General features: G+C 52.0%; 2 protein-coding genes and 1 long non-coding RNA gene across 3 annotated transcripts; 2 read left to right on the top strand and 1 right to left on the bottom strand.

The window, feature by feature from the left end:
• The first annotated feature begins 420 nt into the window (after positions 1-420).
• CCL19 (C-C motif chemokine ligand 19) lies at positions 421-1915 on the top strand. The gene is made up of 3 exons (XM_059926326.1): positions 421-720; positions 1403-1529; positions 1756-1915. Exons 1-3 carry the CDS (start codon positions 483-485, stop codon positions 1913-1915), a joined length of 525 nt encoding a protein of 174 aa, XP_059782309.1. The 5' UTR covers positions 421-482.
• Positions 1916-4949: 3034 nt separating this feature from the next.
• LOC132366989 (uncharacterized) lies at positions 4950-16617 on the bottom strand. The gene is made up of 3 exons (XR_009503632.1): positions 16482-16617; positions 6337-6449; positions 4950-5034 (listed from the first exon to the last, which is right to left on the bottom strand). It is a non-coding gene; the product is annotated as an uncharacterized LOC132366989 (long non-coding RNA).
• Positions 16207-17237, top strand: LOC132366988 (uncharacterized). Its single transcript, XM_059924557.1, has 4 exons — positions 16207-16270; positions 16568-16635; positions 16887-16946; positions 17075-17237. Exons 2-4 carry the CDS (start codon positions 16589-16591, stop codon positions 17229-17231), a joined length of 264 nt encoding a protein of 87 aa, XP_059780540.1. The 5' UTR covers positions 16207-16270; positions 16568-16588; the 3' UTR covers positions 17232-17237.
• Positions 17238-19046: the final 1809 nt, after the last annotated feature.

A 19046-nucleotide genomic window follows, 5' to 3' on the forward strand; every position in this document is an offset into this window, starting at 1 on the left:
GACTGGTTCCCAGACAATGGATGGGCAGGCACCGTAATGACCTGGGGAGGCTACCCCAGGCTCCACGGTTGTTCTGAGGGCACCAGGGAGCCTTCTTCATCACCACCAGCACCAGAGTGAAGAACCACAGAGAAGAGAGTGAGGATAAGGGATAAACCTAGGGAAGGGCATGCAGCTCCTCACTCTGGCCCCTCCATCCTAACCATCACCTCTAGGGGCCAGCCCTGTGGCTGATGACACAAATGCCACCAGAGAGATGACAGTGTAGACTCTCTCTCTGGAGCTGACAGCACAAGGTCCCCTTCTCGTGGCCAGACTGCAGGCTGCTTAGGTTCTTAGAGCTGAAGCCAAGGAAAGCAGAAGAGAAGAAAAGAGGGAGGGCAGGGTCAGTTTCCGTCAGAAAGAGGGGGGCAGAGGGGAATCCACAGAACGGACTTGGAGGGGAATTTCTGAGCAGAGAAAGTGAAAGTTCCGGGCCATAAATGGGTGGCAGTGGCAGCTTCCTCCAGCTTCATCCACTCTCACGTTCCCAGACCCCTTCACACCCCGCACTTCCCAGCACTCTCACCCGCTCCCAGCCAGGCCTCGGCTTCACACAGACTCTGCCCAGATTCACTCACGCTCACAGCTTGCTGGCCGTCAGTCTCCGCTCATCTTCCATGGCACCCCATGCAGCTGCACTACTAGCCCTCAGCCTGCTGATTCTCTGGACCTCCCCTGGTAAGGCTGAGGGGAGGCTTCGGGTGGGGGGCAAGTAGCAGGGGTGTCTAGGGCTCAGACTGCTTGACGCTGGACGTGAGGGACTCTGTGAGTTAGGATTGCATGTGTCAGTGAACCTGGGTTGCGCCCCGTGTGTGTGCCTGGGAGTGGCGGTGTACCTGGGCCCCTGAATTCCAATGTGTATCTGTCTCTTGGTGTATCCAGGGCCTATGACTACCCACCTCTCTTCAGGCTCTATTTCCTGCTGCCTCAGTTTCCCAGGCAGGAGAGAACAGTATATACTTTCTTAAGGTGGAGAGAATGGGAGACACTGGTCTAAGAAGGGTCAAAAAATTTAACAACTCCTAAGTTCTACTAATGCCATCCTCCTGTTACCCACCCCATCCAGTTCCCTACCCCACATCCTTCCCCCCACTGACAGTGTAACCAGTGTGAACTCTTCATTTGTGGGGAAGTTGAAAGGACTTGGGAGAGAAGTTGGGGTGATCAGGGCAGCAGGAAGGCATTTGTGGGGCTCAGGACAGCGGTCGTTTGCCGAACTGCTTAGAAGTGCTTCAATATATTTAGCGAATATCAATCAGGTCTAGCTGCTGCTGCACACAGACAGGTATCCTTAATACCAGTGAGGGCTGTGGCCTCCGCTCCTCAGTGTCCCTGTGTCCTGACACTAATCCCACCCCAGCTCTGGGAGATGCCAACGACGCTGAAGACTGCTGCCTGTCTGTGGCCCAGCGCCCCATCCCTGGATTCCTGGTGCGAGCCTATCGCTACCTGCTCATCAGCAATGGCTGCAGGGTGCCTGCCGTTGTGTGAGTTGCGGGACGAGCCTGACTAACCTCACCTCCCCCATCAGCCCCTGGGGAAACCCACCCCACCTTCTTATCTCTCTTCTCCTTGCCAAGCCCAACCTCTGCAAGGAAGCCCTTGAAACAGGTTCCCAGGTGTGGTCCCCAGCCGCTGCCCCTCACACCAGGGCCTGCCAGGAAGCTGAGTTCCAGGGCTCTATTTTCTCTGACCTCTGACCTCTGTCTCCAGGTTCACCACGCTGAGAGGTCACCAGCTCTGTGCACCCCCAGACCAGCCCTGGGTGGGCCGCATCATCCGGAGACTGCAGAAGAACTCAGCCAAGGCAAGCCTGGCCCTCCCCAGCCCCGCCTCCTCCCTCCAAGCCCCTGCCCAAGACCCCAGCCCATGACCTTGCCTCTCCTTCTTCCCCCAGGGAAAGCGCTACAGCAGGTAGCCCATGATAGCCCCAGAGGGATCCCTGTGTCTGAGGGAAAGAATGTGAATCACTGAAGCCCTGGGGAACCACGGACCAGAAGGGAGGACCAGGCCTCCTGCTCCCCTGCACCAGACCTGACCCAGCTGGGGCGGGGCAGGAGTGTGACTGTGTGAGTGTGAATGTGAGTGTGGATGAGTGTGGTGGAAGCACAACTTCTCCATGCCCAGACTGCAATGTTTCCAATAAAGCCCAGCTGGTACCCACGAATCCATCTGTCTGCTGTCTGTTTGCTGTCTGTCCAGGAGGACTGGGACAGGAAGGGGGAGGTGGAATGGCCGGGTTAGTTTCCACCTTGCAGCCCGAGCAACGTCCTCATCGACCTCCACCTAATACGCTGTGTTCTCAGGATCAGCTCCCATGATCAGGGCCCCACCTCATGCCTCCTCACAGCCCTATCACACTCCACGGCTCAGCAACACTAAACCTGTGCCCGTCCCCTGAATGACCCGAACTCTCTCAGGCCTCTGAGTTTTTGCCATCCAGGACAGGTGTTCAAGCATCCAGGTGTCTCAGGGATCTGGTGTCACTGGGGGCGGGGAAGGGAGTTCTTGGGAACCAGCTCTCATGGCTGGGGGAGGGCCAGGAGGCCCAACTCTGTTGCCTGGGGGGAAAGAACCCATCCACCCAAGCCATTCCCTCTGTCTGGAACACTCTTCTCTCTCTTCTGCCTGCCTGGCTTCCCATCTGGGTCTGGATGACTCCTCCTCCAGGAAGCCTTCCCTGACTCCACGCTGGGTTAGGCAGCCTCCCTCCCTCCCAAGCTCCCAGGGCCCTCTGCTCCTCTCCTCTTGCAGCACTCAAGATGCTGAGTTATAATTGCTAGTTTGTCAGCCTTCCCGAACAGGGATCTTGTCTATTTTGGTTTCCACTGTCTCCCTGGTATGAAGTACACTGCTTGGCACAAGGTAGTCACTCAATAAATATTTGTCTTGAGAGCAGATAAATTTGTAAGAAAAGGGTCAGCAGCCAGAGGTGAGGGCTCATCTGTCCATATAGAATCTGACCTCCAGGCCAGCCCTCTTCTCTCGCCCAGTCACTCTGGACCAGGTCCAGCCCCATCTGGGTCCACGTGGCAATCCTGGGGCCATGCTTCTCAGGGATACTGACAGACAGACCTGGGAGCCAGAGGTCAGAGTGGGAGAGGAAGGAAAAAGGAACAGCCAGGGAGCTGGGGAGATTCAGCATGGGGGGACCCCCACCACCTCGTAGCCACATGGGCTCCAGGGCCAAGGCAACACTGAGACCAGAGGAGTCACAGGGAAGGAGTCTCAGCTCTGGGAGACAAAAGCCCTCGACTCTTCGGACATCTCACAAGACTGCTGTGGGAGGAATGAACTCCTCGTGCTCGGGAAGTCCTCTGGGAAAGCTGTCTGGTTGCCCAACTATGGCCCCTAAGGGCCTGTCCAGCTGGGAGCAGCAAGTCTGTGCCCCTGGGGTTGGGATGACAGCTAGTACACCAGACTGAGCATCCCCACCTGGGAACAGGGGCCACCACTACACCACATACCTTATCTGGTAACAAAAGCAGGCCTGGGCAGGTGTGGGCAAACTTGGAAGGGAAGCAGCAGTGAGGGGTTGTGCCAGCCCCTCCTCACTGAGCTGAGAGCACGGCAGCTTCTTCCTCACCTCTGCTCCTAGGAGGAGGTGTCCAAAACCTCAAATAAATCAGGTCTTGGAGTCACAGGAGTGGGTGGAATGGGGATAGTTTGCAAGAACAACTGTTATAGCCAGGAAATTTGGCTCCGCTACCTGGGGGAAATTACCTATCCATTCATGCATGCATACAGCCATCCATCTAGCTGTCTCTGCATCCATTAGACCTCCACACATCCATCCACCCACCCCCCCACCAACTCATCCATCCATTAAGTCAGCCAACCATGGAGTTCCAGAGGTCACAGCTGTGGACACTCTTTGGACCTGTGCCTTGCACCGCAGCAGGCAGAGGACAAACACAGGTGTGAGGGCGGTACATCTCCTCAAATCCTTCTGGGTCCCCGGTGAAACCAAGCAAAGTTCAACCTGCCACAGAGGCAGACACAAACCCACCCTCTGGTGGGTTGCAGAAACACACAGATGGAGTAGAGAAGGTGAGGGTGGGAGCCCTGAGGAGGTGCCACCAGGAGAGAGGCACCTGGACACCACCTCCCTGACACTGCCCCAGGGGTGGGGGGGGGGGGGGAGGGATGCAGGAACAGGTCATGAGCTCAATGCCCAGTCCCCAATCCCCCAATCCTGTTTCTGCCCCTGACTGTGCAACTCTGAGGAAGTCCCTTCCTCACTGCCCCCTCCAAGACCTTACTGCCCCCTCCAAGACCTTACTTCCCCCATTTGTCAGGTGGGGCATGCGGGAGCTTCATTTTTAAGAGTCCCTCCAAACAAAGACTTAATTCCTAAATCTTTGGGTCTTAGGCTAACCCTTCCCAGCATTCACACAGTCTCCCCAAAGTCATGCACATTCGGAAAGGTCCCCACTCAGACTTCCCTGGTGGCACAGTGGTTAAGGATCTGCCTGCCAATGCAGGCGACACAGGTTCGAGACCTGGTCCGGGAAGATCCCACATGCCACGGAGCAACTAAGCCAATGCGCCACAACTACTGAGCCTGCATGCCACAACTACTGAGCCCACGTGCCACAACTACTGAGTCCGCATGCCACAACTACTGAGTCCGCATGCCACAACTACTGAGGCCCGCACACCTAGAGCCCGTGCTCCGCAACAAAGAAAAGCCACCTCAGTGAGAAGCCCTCGCACCGCAACGAAGAGTAGCCCCCACTCAAATAGTAGCCCCCACTCGCTACAACTAGAGGAAGCCCGCACGCAGCAAAGAAGACCCAATGCAGCCAAAAATAAATAAATATAAAAATTTATTTATTTATTTAAAAAATAGAAAGAAAGGAAAGTCTTCACTTCCCAGGGCCCCAGGGACAACCCTCTGGGAATAAAGGGGAAGCTGAGGTTCAGGAAGAAAGAAAATAATCCAGGTGCTGGTGAAGTGGCTGGAACAGCCCCCTGCTGGACCCTGGAGGCCTGGAGGGTGAAGAATTTCGAAGAAGCCTGAGCCCTCCCCACCTCTTCTCCGGCCAGTGCCTTTCCTCCCGGCTTTCTCCTTCCCTGTTTTTCCCACCCCCAGCCACCAACCCTCCCAGACACTAGGTCTTTTTCCCTTATCTCCCTGCCAGACACAGGAGGGCTTAGCCCAGCAATCTGTGACTTGTCCTGATCCGCTTAAACATTCTCAGCACTCTAATTTCATCTAATCAACACCTGCCCTGTTTCACTATGATTCACTGACAAGTGTTGAGTATTTATTCCAAGTTCTGACGGACCTGCCTACCTGACAGTGATGAAGCTGCCCGCTCTCTGAGGGGTGGGGTGGACTCCTAGCTCCCTAACCAGGATATGGGGGCCTTGCTGCCTGCCTCTAAGTAGACACCTTCCTCTCTCGGGCACACGGCACTTGCTACAGGTTTAAGGCGGGCAGCTGAGTGACACCCCCCTACCTGAAGTCCTGTGGTCCCAGCAGCCAACATCTCCCTAAAGGGACCTGACATCCCTACTTAGGGAGCTCCCAGCCTTTTTGTCCACCTCTATGGTGGACAAAAAGCTTCCGGTCCATGGGGGAATTCCCTGATGGTCCAGTGGTTAGGACTTGGCGCTTTCACTGCCGGGACCCCAATTCAATCCCTCGTCGGGGAACTGAGATCACACAAGCCTCTCGGCCCAAAAACAAAACAGGCTCCCTGATAGAGTTCCCAGGGAACTGCCATTGCCAACATTGCTCTGCCCAGGGCCTGGCACAGAACAAGGCCTAGTACACATTTGAGTAACAGAAAATGGAATTGAACATGACCCTTTCCCACGATTACCCCACCACCACTCACACCTGGAGCACATCCAGTTCTCGGGGTGGGGGCTGTCTCGGTTACATGGCTAAGTGTTTGGTCAGAGCCAGCTCCATACGGTTTTGATCAGATTTTCATCATCTCAAGTTCAATTTCTCAGCAAGCCTCCACCACATACTCCCTTCTCTGGCCTCCGGGAAACTCAGAAACAGCCAGAAAACCTTGGGAATAAGAGCTTCACAAGGGAGCAGGACTCCCAAGTGGGGAGTTTCCTCCAAGAGGACCTCTGTCAGAAGAAACAGGCACTTTTCTGGTCAGAGAACTTTCATGATGGCCCCTGTGACTTTGTCCACGTGGGAGGACTTAGCTCTGTAGTACTAGCTCTATCACCACTAGTGCTTACTAGGTGCTGGGCACTGCTTTAAGTGCTATCATCATTCTTATGTTGCAGCTGAGGAAACTGAGGTGCAGAGGTTAAATGACTTACCCAGGCTGGATGGCCGGTAAAGTGGCAGAGCTGGGGGTCCTGGCTGGGCAGACGGGCTCCAGAATCTGACTCTTAGCTACCACACATACCACCTCTCTGAGTTGATCCACCTCCTAAATAAAAATGGGAAATAGTACAGCAGGTGCAGGTCTGAGGAAGTGGCCCTCAGACAACAGGGAAAACCGTTCCTTTGAGGTTCTGACCATGTGCCAGGCTCCAAGCTGAGTCCTTTATGTGCATTATCATTGTATCCTCAAACAACCCTATGAGGTGGGGATCACTAGTCCCATTCTATGTATGAGGAAATTGAGGCACAGAGAGGTAGAGTGATCTCCCAAGTCCACTCAACTGGTGAGTGGCAAAGCTGAGACTGCAGCCCGTCTGCCTGACGGGTAGCACTTAGGCTGAGGGCTGGGGGCTGGGATGTCCAGATGGGGTAGAAAGGCTTGGCTTCCTAGGAAGAGCTGGGAAAAAACAAGAGAAGAAGCTGAAGGTCTCAGGCAGGACCCCAGTGCTTGAGCTCAGACACAGATATGCCCCTTGGAGGCCTCCTGGGCCGGCCTCTCCAGCAGAAGGGGAGCCTGCTTCCCCAGAGTCTCCAGGAGGAAGTGGGCACAGGTTCTCAAGGTCTGCTCAGGCCTCAGATTTTCCAGGAGTGGAGCAGTGGAGAAGGGGCTCAGCCTACAACTATGCCCACCTTCTTACCTCCATTCCCAGGGGAATAGCAGAGGCCAGGACCTGGTAATGTTGAAAGGAAAGGAGGAATGGAGGGCAGGGCTGGGATCTGGAGGGTAGGGATAGAGGAAGGACTAGGGGTTCTGTGGGCAGGACTTCTGGAAGGAGTGGGTCTCTCAGGGGGCCTCTGAGCCAGCCTGGCTGCGGCCCCTGCAGGGCAGAGCTTCTGGGGACTGCAAGGGTGGGATCAGATCCTGAAGGACCCGCTTCTGAGGGGCCAAGCATGGGGTGGAACCTCTGAGGATCAGAGTAGATGGGGGAGTCAGACCTCCCAGCCCACTTCTATTCCTAGGACCTTTGAGTCTTCCATGGCTCCGGAGGGGAAGCATAAGACATGAGCTGCCCTGGGCTCCAACCCGGCCGAAGTAGGATGGCTGTAACCCCAGCAGCTTCGACACTGCCCTATCAGACAACAGGACGCACCCCCCCACCCCACCCCCCAGAGTTCTGGATCTCAGAATCGCACTCACTGGAAATCTGGACTCATTACCATCAAAACCTCAATCACCTTGCCAACCTCATACCTGTCAGACCATTCTGTCAATTCAAGGATCTTCCCCCAAGAGGAAGACACCCTTTCCTACCAGGGACCCAACACTGTAAAGCTCTCCATCAATTCAGGAATCCTGGCAGGACATCCCAACACCTATTGGTGTCCCCACTGCTGACAGGAGCCCCATTCATGTCAAGGTCCCCCCATTACTATCAGGCCACCATTCCTCTTGGGAAATCCTATCACTGTCAGGAACACCCAAGCCTGTCAGGCAGGACAGCAGTGATGCACCACTCCAGGAACACCATTTTCCATGTAGTCTATGTAAATGGCACCTCTTGGCATGGCAGCCCTAAGTGTCAGAGCATCTGTTAACATAGGGTCCCCAGTGGCCTTAGGGCCGCCATGACATAGAGTCCCAGCCCTGGCAAACCCTTGTGTCTAAAGTGATGCTACATCACTGTCTGGAACCTAGAAATAGTTATTCACACCAGGCACTGTTCTGGGTGCTCATGGTACAATAGTAAGCAAGACAGATATTTTCTTGGGATTCAGGGAGCTGAATGTAATCCTTTGGGGATTCTACAATGGAAGGCAAGATCTACTGGTAAGACTAATATAATAGGAAATTCCTCAAACACAGAAAGGGGTTAAGATTGTGGGCAGTGAAAAAAAAGATAAATACCTTGATAGTCCACCCTACGGCTGTCCAACATCACATGCATCCTTCTTCCCAAATCCCAGACTTAATATTTTAAGGGTACCTAACATAAGATCACTTTTGTTTATACAACCAAAAAGATTCACTGCTCCCCAAAGAGAGACTCTTCAGAGCCTTAGCAATTACCACACCTGTCTTAGCTTGGGCTGCCATATTAAAATACCATGGACTGAGTGGCTTAAACAACAGAAATTTATTTTCTCACAGTTCTGGAGGTTAGAAGTTCAACGTCAAGGTGCTAGCATGGTAGGTTTCTATTGAGAGCTCTCTTCCTGGCATGTAGATGACCACCTTCTTACTAGGTCCTCACATGGCAGAGATCTCTCTCTCTCTTCCTCTTCTTTGAAGGCCACAGTCCTATAAGACTAGAGCCCTACCCTTATGATCTCATTTAACCTAAATTACTTCCTAAATACCCTATCTCTAGATACAGTCACATTGAGGGTTAGGGCTTCAACATATGAATTCTAGGGGACACAGTTCAGCCCATAGCAAAGGCCAAATCTAAATCCAAGAACTCAGAATGACATCCATTCCTCCTCTAGTTTTGCTGTAATCTCATCTCTCTATTCTACAACACCTGGTGACCACCAGCAGCACACCTGATTGGTCAGGACAGGTTGGGTGATGCTGCAATAACAAATGACGCCTAAATCTGAGTGGCTGAACACAACAAAATTCTATGCTGCACACATACCAAGGCTGCTGTGGGTCTAGGCGATCTCTAGCACAGCTGTACTCCATGTGGTGGCTCAACATTCCAGGCTGCTTTGATCTCTTGGCATGTTCTTTCATCTCAACACATGTTTCCATGATGACTCCAGCCAGGCAAGACAGCAAGGGGAACCCTTCCTTAAATGCTTCTATCCACAAATGGCACATGCCATTTCTGCACGCATTTCATTGGCCGAAGTGGGTCATACCTCCATGCCTAACTACAAGGGAGCAACTGCCAGGAGGAGAAGCAAACCAGAATCTTGGTGAGTAGTAGTAATATTTCCACAACAACCTATATTCAAGAATGGAATAAAGGAGGATGAAAGAAAAGAAGAGTCAGTTAAAGAAATGGAGACATTTCAGAGCCAGGAAGGAAATATGAATAAAAGCTGTAGTCAGTAGTTCTGAAACTAGTCCTGGGGCTTAACTAGAATTTATTACTTCTTTCTTATATTAGTTTTCTATTGCTGTGTAACAAATCACCACAAATTCAGCAGCTTCGAACAATCCAAATTTATTATCTCACAGTTTCTGTGGGTCAACAGTCTGGGTACAGGTTAACTGGGTCCTCTGCTCAGGGCCTCACCAGGCTGATCTCAGGTGTCAGCCAGGCTGCCATCTCATCTCAGGCTCTGAGTCCTCTTTCAAATTCACTGGGTGTTGACAGTTGTGGTTTTAGGACTGAAGCCCTGAGTTCCTAGAGCTGCCTGCAACTCCCTGCTCCATGGCCCTCTTCACAACATGGCAGTTTGCTTCTCCAAGGGCAACATGAGAGCATCTGCTGCTGCTTTTTCTTAGCCCTAGACACCTTTTTAAAGGGCTCACCTGATTAGGTCAGGCCCACCCAGGGTAATCTCCCTTTTGACTAACTCAAAGTCAACTGATTTTGAGTCCTTAATTACATCTGCAAAGCCCCTTCATTTTTGCCATATAGCATAATCTAACCACATCACTGATATCCCATCATATTCACAGGCCAAGGGGATCCCCTCAAAGCGAGGAGATTAAACAGGACGTGCACACCATGAGGGAGGAATCTTAAATTCTGTTTGCCACACTTCCTCTATGATTCATTCCCTTTACCTCCAACTGGCACTTCAGCTGGTTGACATTCTATGCCTGCTAAGGGACCCAAACCTTCATGCCCAGGGAATACTGGTCCCTGATGGTCCTGCCTGATTAAGGTTACAGGGGTCTTCCATGAACTTTGACCACTGGGCATGGCATCACCAGGAGGTGCCCCAAGTACCCCAGGGATTACCCCCACATACATAGCTTCTCACACCACTTGCCTTCCGCTGCCTCACCCACATCAGGATTAATCACAAAGCCCTGTCCCTCCTGAGCCTCTGTGCTTGCTGTTCATTCCCCCTGGAATGTCCTACCTCCTGCCTCACCCATCCTCAAGGCTCTGCAGAGCTCCCTGTTACATGTAGCCTCCCTTGCCTTCCCTCTGGCCCCCCTACCCCCCAGGCTCATCACCAGCGACACAGGTCACCTTCTGCTTGGTTTCAGAGGCCCTCGTTTCCTGCATGTCTCCTGAGAAAGCTCAGTCCAGGCTCAGAAACCCTGGGGCCCAGAGCGGCCCAAACTGCAGAAAATGAAGGAGAGGGGGTGTTCAGGAAATCCTGCCAGTGGCTGAGGCAGTCCTTCAAGCTGCTGAGGGCAGGAGGCAGAGAAGGAGGGTGTACTGTTGCTCAAGACTTCCCCTCATCCTGATGTCCAGTCACCTCCAGAAGTGCTGAGCAATATCCTACCCACACTCGGACTAAAGGGACAAGCTCTGCCCTGCAGGCTGGGCCGGGACCCTCTGGATATGGACAGAGGGTTTGGAGAAGGATTTGCGGGGTGAAGCAGACCCCCTCCTAGGATCAGGGACTTTCAGAAGCTGAGTCATCAGGCTTCTTGCTCATTTCCAGCTCATTTCCAGCTCCTTTCTGGAATAAGAGAGCCCAGGCTCCTCAGACCAGAGCCCCACTTCCACAGGCCACACAACCCATTTTTCTCTAGACACTAGATGCCCTCTGCAGGCCCCACGAGGTTGGAGCACAGGCCGGGAGCCTCGCATCCCCTTTCCCTATGCACTGGATGCCCCCTGCAGGCCTTGTGAGGTTGAGAGCCACAATGGGATGGATTAAACAGAACACACATATACACACAAACACAAAAGTGGGGACACCCTTACCCACATACATACGTCCATACACACACACATACACAGGCATATAATCAATGATTGACACAGCCAATCACTCACATCTACCAAGGACACACCACAGACATTTTAGCATATAATCACAGTATGGACACAAGGGAACATATAGACACACATACACAATTACACACACACCATCATGGGCACACAGACACAAAGACACACATGGACACAATCTTTCCTCCTAGAGAAGAGTATTTGTTTGGAAGAAATAGGTTAAAAAGCCACCTGGGGATCAGGGTAATATCCTGAATGGTGGACTTAATAAAAGAAGGTACCTAAACTGCCTCTCAGTCTAATGGGGCCTGTTGACTAGAGAGTCTTTTGTTTTGCTGGGCACTGGAGTGGTTACAGTTATGGAACAGTACGGACAAGAGTTAGGGTAGAGCTACTAAAAAGAGAAATTTGGAGTTTGCAAGAGCTTAATCTATATAACTTGTATGAAAGCGCATTCTTAGAAGTTGGGCTCCTGAACTCCTGAGTTCAAGCCAGATTGAACTATCCTCACTGCAACTCAGGACACCCTAAAAAGAGAGAGGCCTCCTGATGCTGGTAATATACGGGAGGTGATGAATGAGAAAAGGGGATGAACCTAACTACCACTGAATGCCCACCCACTGTGAGTCAGGCACATGGACTACCTCACAAGATACATATTATTTCCATTTTACAGATCCCGCTCCCTCGACTGTCCAGGGTTCTAAAACCAGATTCAAATACAAGAGTTTGAGTATAAAAACCCTGTTGTTTCCACTACATTAGGAATGGCAAATGCAAGGAATATACGTTTCCATTCCCTACTCATGTTCCCAACAATGACAGAACATATGTGTCTTCCCCACTGATCCAGATCAGTGATTGGCAAACTATGGCCCAGCCAGCCTGCTGCCTGTTTTTGTAAATAAAACTTTATTGGAATATAGCCATGCCTGTTCATTTACATGTTGTCTATGGCTGCTTTGGGGCTACAACAGCAAAGCTGAGAAGTGACTACAGAGACAGTATGGCCTGCAAAACCTTATTTATTAGCTGAACCTTTAACAAAAAAGTTTGCTAACCTCTGATCCAAACCCAGCCTCAAATTGGAGTTGGCAAGTCTTATTGCCTTTGGTGTCTTAGCATTGAAGGATGGTCAGATAAATAAATAACTGGGATGGATGGATAGATAGATGGATTGAACCAACAGATGGACAGACATATATGGGTAGTATATCAGAGTTTTGCTCCAAATATGTACCAATGTTCTGCCATTTATAAGCGGTGAAACATTGGGTAAATTAATCTTTCTGGATCTTAGTTTTCTCATCTGTAAAATGGGGATAATAATACAATGATCATTATCTAGGGCTCTTTCTATTGCGAATGACAAAAACCCAACTTAAAGTAGCTTAAGCAAAAAGTTAAATTTGTCATATCACATAACTAGATTAAGATTTGGTCTACTTCAGCACTGGTTGGACCCAGGGATTCAAATGATGTTATCTCCATCTTTTAACTTGACTTCTCTCTAATTCTTTTTATGTGGAGGCCTCATTCCTGTTATAGACAGGTGATCTTCTAGCAGCAGAAAATATGGCCACTGGAAGCCTCAAGTCCACATGTGTATAGTGAGTGATCCAAAACAGAAGGCCTCTTTCTCCTAACATCAAAGCTCATGAAAAGCTTTGAACTGTGCTTGTGACACATACTCAGTTCTTCAATATATTACAGTGGCCAGGGAATGGAGTACTTTGATCAGATCACTATGGTGAACACAGCCACCAAGACCACGTGAAGTGAGAGAGAAATTCCCTAAAGGAACCAGAAAAGGGAGTATAAAAAAGTGTCTGCATGAACAAAAACATCACTCACAGCATTCTACTTCATAGATTTGTCATGAGAAAATGATTTTAGAGCATTTAGCATGGTGCATGGCACTTAAGTATCAACAAATGTTCATTATTACCATAACTGATAAATAGATGAATGGATGCATTAAATAGACAGCTAATGGTTAAACATACAGATGAATAAATGAAGAGGAAGATGTGAAAAGATAGATGAAAGGCAAGATGGGAGAATGGACCGATGAAGAGACAAAGATGGGGAGACATATGGACACATGGATGGACGGATCGATCAATTGATAAATGGATGGATGGATGATGGAAAGATAAAGCAGACAAAAAAGGGCTCACAGTTAAGTTTGTCACATCATATGCTCTAGGGCTACGAATGGGAAACAGAATAGCACTCCACAATTGGTGTCTCCTGAGAGGTCTCCTCCTCTGGTCTCTGTCTCTTGGGTCCCTCTCATCAGGTGGGGGAAACACTTGCTCCCCTCCCTCATCTCTAGTTTCCTTGTGTCCCTGTGAGCTAACCAGCCCCTCTCCTCAGAAATCCCCTCTCAATTCCCAGGATAGGGAAGGCATGGCAGAAGGGGGTGTTCTAAGCCAGGTTCCCCTCATGCTATCGATACTTCTCTGACTCAGTTCGGGGCATAGGAAAATAATGGGGGAGAGGGACAGTAATGGCTGGGCCAGAAGGGTGAAGCCCTAGAGTCCTGAGATGTGAGATATGGGAGCTGGACCTGCTTCCAAAGAACTTTCCCTTTAGCCCTGCTTGTCCAAGAGAGGAGTAGGTCTCAGATGATGGATGTGTAGTCACTGTGATAGGCCTAGGGAGACCTGGGAGGAGATCTTCTCCAGCCTTACCCTGCTACTTGTGATTGTCCTCAGGGAATCTGGGGGACCAGCTGGGTCCCATCTTTCCCACTCCAGTAGTCTTAGGACCACAGAGAAGAGATGGGAGTAAGGAGAAACCTGGGAAAGAGGGAGGCCCCCCCCACCTTGCTCTGACCTCTAATCCTGAACCAAGCTCTGACCCCTAGTCTTAAAACTGATGTTCAAATGCCTTCAAGGGGACAACACTGCAAACCTTCCCCTAACAGGGACAATGCAACCCCTTTCCCTTGTCCAAAATGTTGAGTGCTGAGTTCTCAGAGCTAAAGACAAAGAGTGGGAAATGGGGATAGGGAGGCTACTAAGGAGTTATGAAAGGGAAAAAAGTTTCCAGATAGATGGAGACAGTGGGGAGTGCACTCAGTGGAAAGGTATTCTGCTACCAACTCATGTACTGCGATTCAATTCAGACACTAACTACCCAGAGCTAGTGTTAGACTCCACAGGTTTAAGGGCACAGTCCCAACAAGCCTGCCCCCACTTGAGATGCCAGTCACAAGTGGGGTCCCCAGGCCACCTGCATTTCTGCCTAACTAGTTACAAGTCCAGAGGTCTTCAAACCCCCCTCAGGTCCAATAGCTCACTAGAATGACTCACAGAACTCAGAAGTGCTATACTGACAACTAGTTTTTTATAAAGTATACGTATCAGGAACATCCAAATGAAAAGACACACAAGGAGAGTCTCAGCACAGAGCTCCCATGCTCTCGCCCCATGGAGACACAAAGGGCATGTCACCCTCCCAGTACATCAATGTGTTCACCAACCAGGAAGTTCCATGAGCTTTGGTGTCCAGAGTTTTTACTGAGATTTCATACATAGGCATGAATGAATTGTTGGCAACATGACTCAATCTCCTCTGACGGATTGGCTCAAAGCCCCAATTCTGCAATGATATGGTTGGTCTTTCTGCTGACCAGGCCTCATCCCAAGTCACCTCATTTAGCATCAACTCAGGTGTGACCCAAGAGGCTCATAGATAACAAAGACACTCGTATTACTTGAGATATTCCAAAGATTTAGAGTCTCCCTCTTAGGAACAGGGACAAAAGCCAAATTCTTTAGTATACAACAGACAGAGCCCTGCATCTGAGTGAAGGGATGTGAATTACTAAAGCCCTGGGGACCAGGCCTCCTGCTCCCGTGCACCAGACTTGACCCAGCTGCAGCAGGGCAGGAGTGTCACTGTGAGTGTGAGTGTAAGTGAGGGTGAGTGCGGTGGAAGCACAGCTTCTCCATGCCCAGACTGCAATGCTTCCCACTGGCATCCATGGATCTGTCACCTGTCTGTATGTAGCCCAGGCAGGGGAAGATAGGTATGAGAGGGGAAAAGAGTTGTGGGATGGTGGGAAGAGGATAGGTGAATCTATTCTCCACACTTCAGCCTGAGGGAACTTTTACTTCACTCATTTCTGGTCATTCTCTCCCATACCATCCAGCCACAAGGCTCCCTTCCCCCCTCCCCAGACCAAACAGGGCAGCTATTTCCAACCTCCCACACTGGGTTAGTTGCTCTTTCTTGGCTTTACCAAAGCACCCTCTACTGCCCCCAGCCAGTCAGCTTCGTCTATTGTAGTGATCTTATTATCTCTTTTGATTCCCCTCCCCCTCCAACCCAGATGACAAGCTCTCTGAGGGCAGAATCTGTGCCTGTCTTCTCTGCTGTATCCTCATGCCCAAGCACATCACCCGGCACATAGTAGTCACTCGATAAATATTTTTTGATTAGTGACTGCAAGAACAAAAATCACATGAAAGGAGGTCTCAGCTCAGAGAGGAAGGGCTGTGACCCTCTAACCATGAAGTGACTTGACCAAGGCCACTCAGCCAACAAGTATTCCCATAGCCTGGCCTGCTGTCTAAACTGGGCCCTCTCTGGAGCCCTATTCCTCCTCTGCCCAGAATCATAATAGAATGGGGCAGACAAGAAAGGCAATTGTCAGAGCAGAAGCCAAGAAGACAGAGAGGAGAGGGAATTGGCAAAACAGTACTAGACAGAGTCCCAAAGCTCTTTTCTTGCTGCCTGGTGCTGAGGACTCCGTCTTCCCAGGGTGGAGCTCCGAAATCTGACTCCACCCTTATAAAAGAGGGTCCATGCCCTGCCTCTTAGTAATAAACCCTGACTCCACCCCTTTATTGATAGGCTCTGGCTCCACCTTCTGGACTACGCCTCCTCTGAAGAAATGCCCTGGCTCCGCCCCTTCCGGGTAATAGGTAAGCCCCACCCCTAGCGCGTGACGGTGTCCCTGTGACGTAACGTACCGGTCAGTTTCCGGGGTGGAGCCAGGGAGGGTGGGCGTTTAGGCTGCGCCGACCCCTCAGCCCCCCTCCAGGTGACCCCAATCCCCGAAAATCCTCACCCGGGGCCCCAAATATCCCAGCCCCATGACCTCGAAGGCCTTTGGCTCTAACCCCCTAAATGCCCCATGCCCCCGAGGTGCCCGACCTCCCAATCCCTTAACGTCTAGTGCCTCCCAAATATTCAATCCAACCCTGTCCCGATGTGGCAATTGAGTCTTCCCGGGGGCACCTGTCTCATATTACCCGAGAACAAGTCAGACTGGTCCAGAGAATGACAGAGAAGGGAACCGGGATTGGGGAAACCTTGATCCAATCATGCCGCTCCCCAGGAGACGTTCGGAACCCAGGACATGTCTGGATTGAGGAGATACGAGGTGGCGCTGGAGGCTGAGGAGGAGTGAGTGGAGGCGGGGTTCTGCGGAGGAGGAACCTAGCCGCTCCGGGGTGGTGGGGGAGGGGCGGGGAGGGCGCGAGTTCTCTGGGGGCGGGAGAAGCGGGAGGGGTGGGGCCTCTTAGGGGGCGTGGGCTGGAGGAACCGCCTCTAAAAGGCGGGGCGGAGCCTTCCACGAGAGGGGCGAGGCGTCCAAGGGGCGGAGTCGGTGGGGTCAGCCCCGCCCCGCCCCGCCCGGCTCTGCCTTCTCTTTGCAGGATCTACTGGGGCTGTTTCTACTTTTTCCCCTGGCTGCGCATGTGGCGGAGGGAGCGGAGGTGAGGGGGCTGCGATACCGCGGACCCGCCCGGGGCATGGACGAGGCTCAGTCCGCGAGAACCGATCGCGGCGAAGCCGGGAGCCCCCGCCCCGCCTCGCCTCATGCCTGTGTCGGGTCGCCCCACAGCTCAGCGCACCCTCGGGAGCAGAAGCTGGAGCCTCTGCGGGGCCTGATGAGCTGTCTGTCAAGCGGACTGGGCACTGCTCCCCAGCGCTCCGGTCGCAGCCTCCCCCGCCGCACCCCCGCTGCCACTGCCCAGCCAGCCGGTGCATTAAAGATTTAAACCGAAGCCACCGTCCTGCCCTCCTGATTCTGCCGCCGCTGCCGCCATTCGGGCTGGGAGCCCCTCTCCACGCCGGCTGTTTCCGTATTGACAGGGCCTCTCTCCCTGATAGGGTGTCCGTCCGTGTCCAGGCTCCCATTATTCGTAAGGGCCCCTCATCAGAGTCAGGCCTCCCCTTACTACCAGTGATTGCCTTCCACCACCTAAGCCCCCCGCCCCACCACACACACACTCATCTCTGTGAGTGGCCTGTATGGAGGGAGCTAAATAATCCTGGCTTTATCTTCCTCCCAGCCGTGTCCCCACATCCATAAATCCTCACAATCCCAGCTCTCTGCTGCCACCTTCCTCCTAGACAGGACTTTGCCAGGTGCCTGAAGAATCTTCTCCTGGGAGTGGATCTAAAATATTTTAAGCGCATAGTTGTAGGAAGTAGGCTGTGAGAGGAGGGAAAGATTCCTAGAAGCTGCCACCCTCGGCCTGCCATAGGGGAATGACTTAGAACTGTTGGAGGTCTTTCCTACAGTTAACACCCCAGCTTCTGGCTCCTCCAGTTGGATCCCAAGTTTAAAGATACTTGGCATCAGGGACTTCCCTGATGGTCCAGTGGATAAGACTCCATGCTCCCACTGCAGGGGGCAGGGGTTCGATCCCTGGTTGGGGAATTAAGATTCCGCATGCCGCGTGGCGCAGCCAAAAAAAAAAAAAAAAGATACATAGATACTTGGCATCAGCCCCCCGAAGTGTAACCTCCCTAGGAGAACCCAAGGGCCACTGCTCCCTACCTTTCCTTTCTGTCTTGTCACCGAGTTGGGCTGAAACCCACTAGCTCCTGAAGTGATGAAGGGTCAGGGACTCCTAGTGGACCTGCTTTCAGTTAGGGACTGGCCCCAGCACCAGGGAGGGCACCACAGAATTAAGTTAAAGGGACAGCCCAGTTTGTGGGTGGGGTCAGAGCTAACTTCCAGTCTGGTGCTGACCCTGCCATAGCGGGTTGTAGCTGGGAAAAAGACTTGGCACTATCTTTGGAGAAGCCAAAGGGGAGAGATGGGTGCATACCTGGAAGAATTTGTTTCTTCCTTCCCAGGCCTCTGGATTGACTGGTCCAGGAAAGACTCCGAAGTGTGTGACAGCCAGCCAGCTGAAGATTTGTAACAAGATGATGGTGCCTCAGTGGGTGCACCCGAGCTCTGGGGTACAAGTCCAGACTGGAGGGTGGGTGAGAGACCCTAAGGCCTCTGGTACTAGAAATTCAAGATGAGTGACCTCTGGGTTGTGGCCACCTTCAAGAGTGGACCCAGGCTCTTGAGGCATTCCCTCACAATGTCTACATCGAGAACCCTGACAAAAGAGTACCGTGTCCAGCCCTGGGCCTACACCTCAGAATCCCTCAGGATACTCAGATTCCCTGAGTATCCATAAGACAAACTCCAGGGAAGGATCCCCCCACCCCAAGCCTTACCCTGGACAGGAGCGGGAGGAGAAGCTCGAGTCGTTCAGCCTGGGAGGGGGATTAGTCCCTACTCTCCGAGCTTATGGTCGCTCCTGATTGTTGCAGCCTGCCCTGCAGCAGAAAGATGCCCAGGGAGGTGTGAGTCCCTGTCCCAAGAGCAGGCCTGCCCCATAGAGGGTAGCTGGTGACAGAGCAGAAGGCTGCAGAAGGCACCCCTGCAACAACCAGATAAGGGCTGGATTACTGGGTGATGATCAGTTTATGTTTAAGATATAGAGCAGGACAGGAGGGTTCAAATCTCCAGACCAGGAGTGGGAAATTCTTCAGGGTGCCAGGGGCACTAAACTTAGCAGCTTGCCCCC

This window comes from Balaenoptera ricei, chromosome 6 (assembly GCF_028023285.1).
Source record: "Balaenoptera ricei isolate mBalRic1 chromosome 6, mBalRic1.hap2, whole genome shotgun sequence".
Taxonomy (NCBI): Eukaryota; Metazoa; Chordata; class Mammalia; order Artiodactyla; family Balaenopteridae; genus Balaenoptera; species Balaenoptera ricei.

What these genes read in the sequence shown, in the direction of transcription:
- CCL19 (XM_059926326.1), top strand. Translation starts at nt 483, where the DNA reads ATGGGTGGCAGTGGCAGCTTCCTCCAGCTTCATCCACTCTCACGTTCC. An exon ending in GATTCTCTGGACCTCCCCTG is followed by an intron (nt 721 to 1,402) that starts GTAAGGCTGAGG and finishes ATCCCACCCCAG; the next exon opens with CTCTGGGAGATGCCAACGAC. An exon ending in TGCAGGGTGCCTGCCGTTGT is followed by an intron (nt 1,530 to 1,755) that starts GTGAGTTGCGGG and finishes CTCTGTCTCCAG; the next exon opens with GTTCACCACGCTGAGAGGTC.
- LOC132366988 (XM_059924557.1), top strand. Translation starts at nt 16,589, where the DNA reads ATGTCTGGATTGAGGAGATACGAGGTGGCGCTGGAGGCTGAGGAGGA. An exon ending in GCGCTGGAGGCTGAGGAGGA is followed by an intron (nt 16,636 to 16,886) that starts GTGAGTGGAGGC and finishes TTCTCTTTGCAG; the next exon opens with GATCTACTGGGGCTGTTTCT. An exon ending in ATGTGGCGGAGGGAGCGGAG is followed by an intron (nt 16,947 to 17,074) that starts GTGAGGGGGCTG and finishes GTCGCCCCACAG; the next exon opens with CTCAGCGCACCCTCGGGAGC.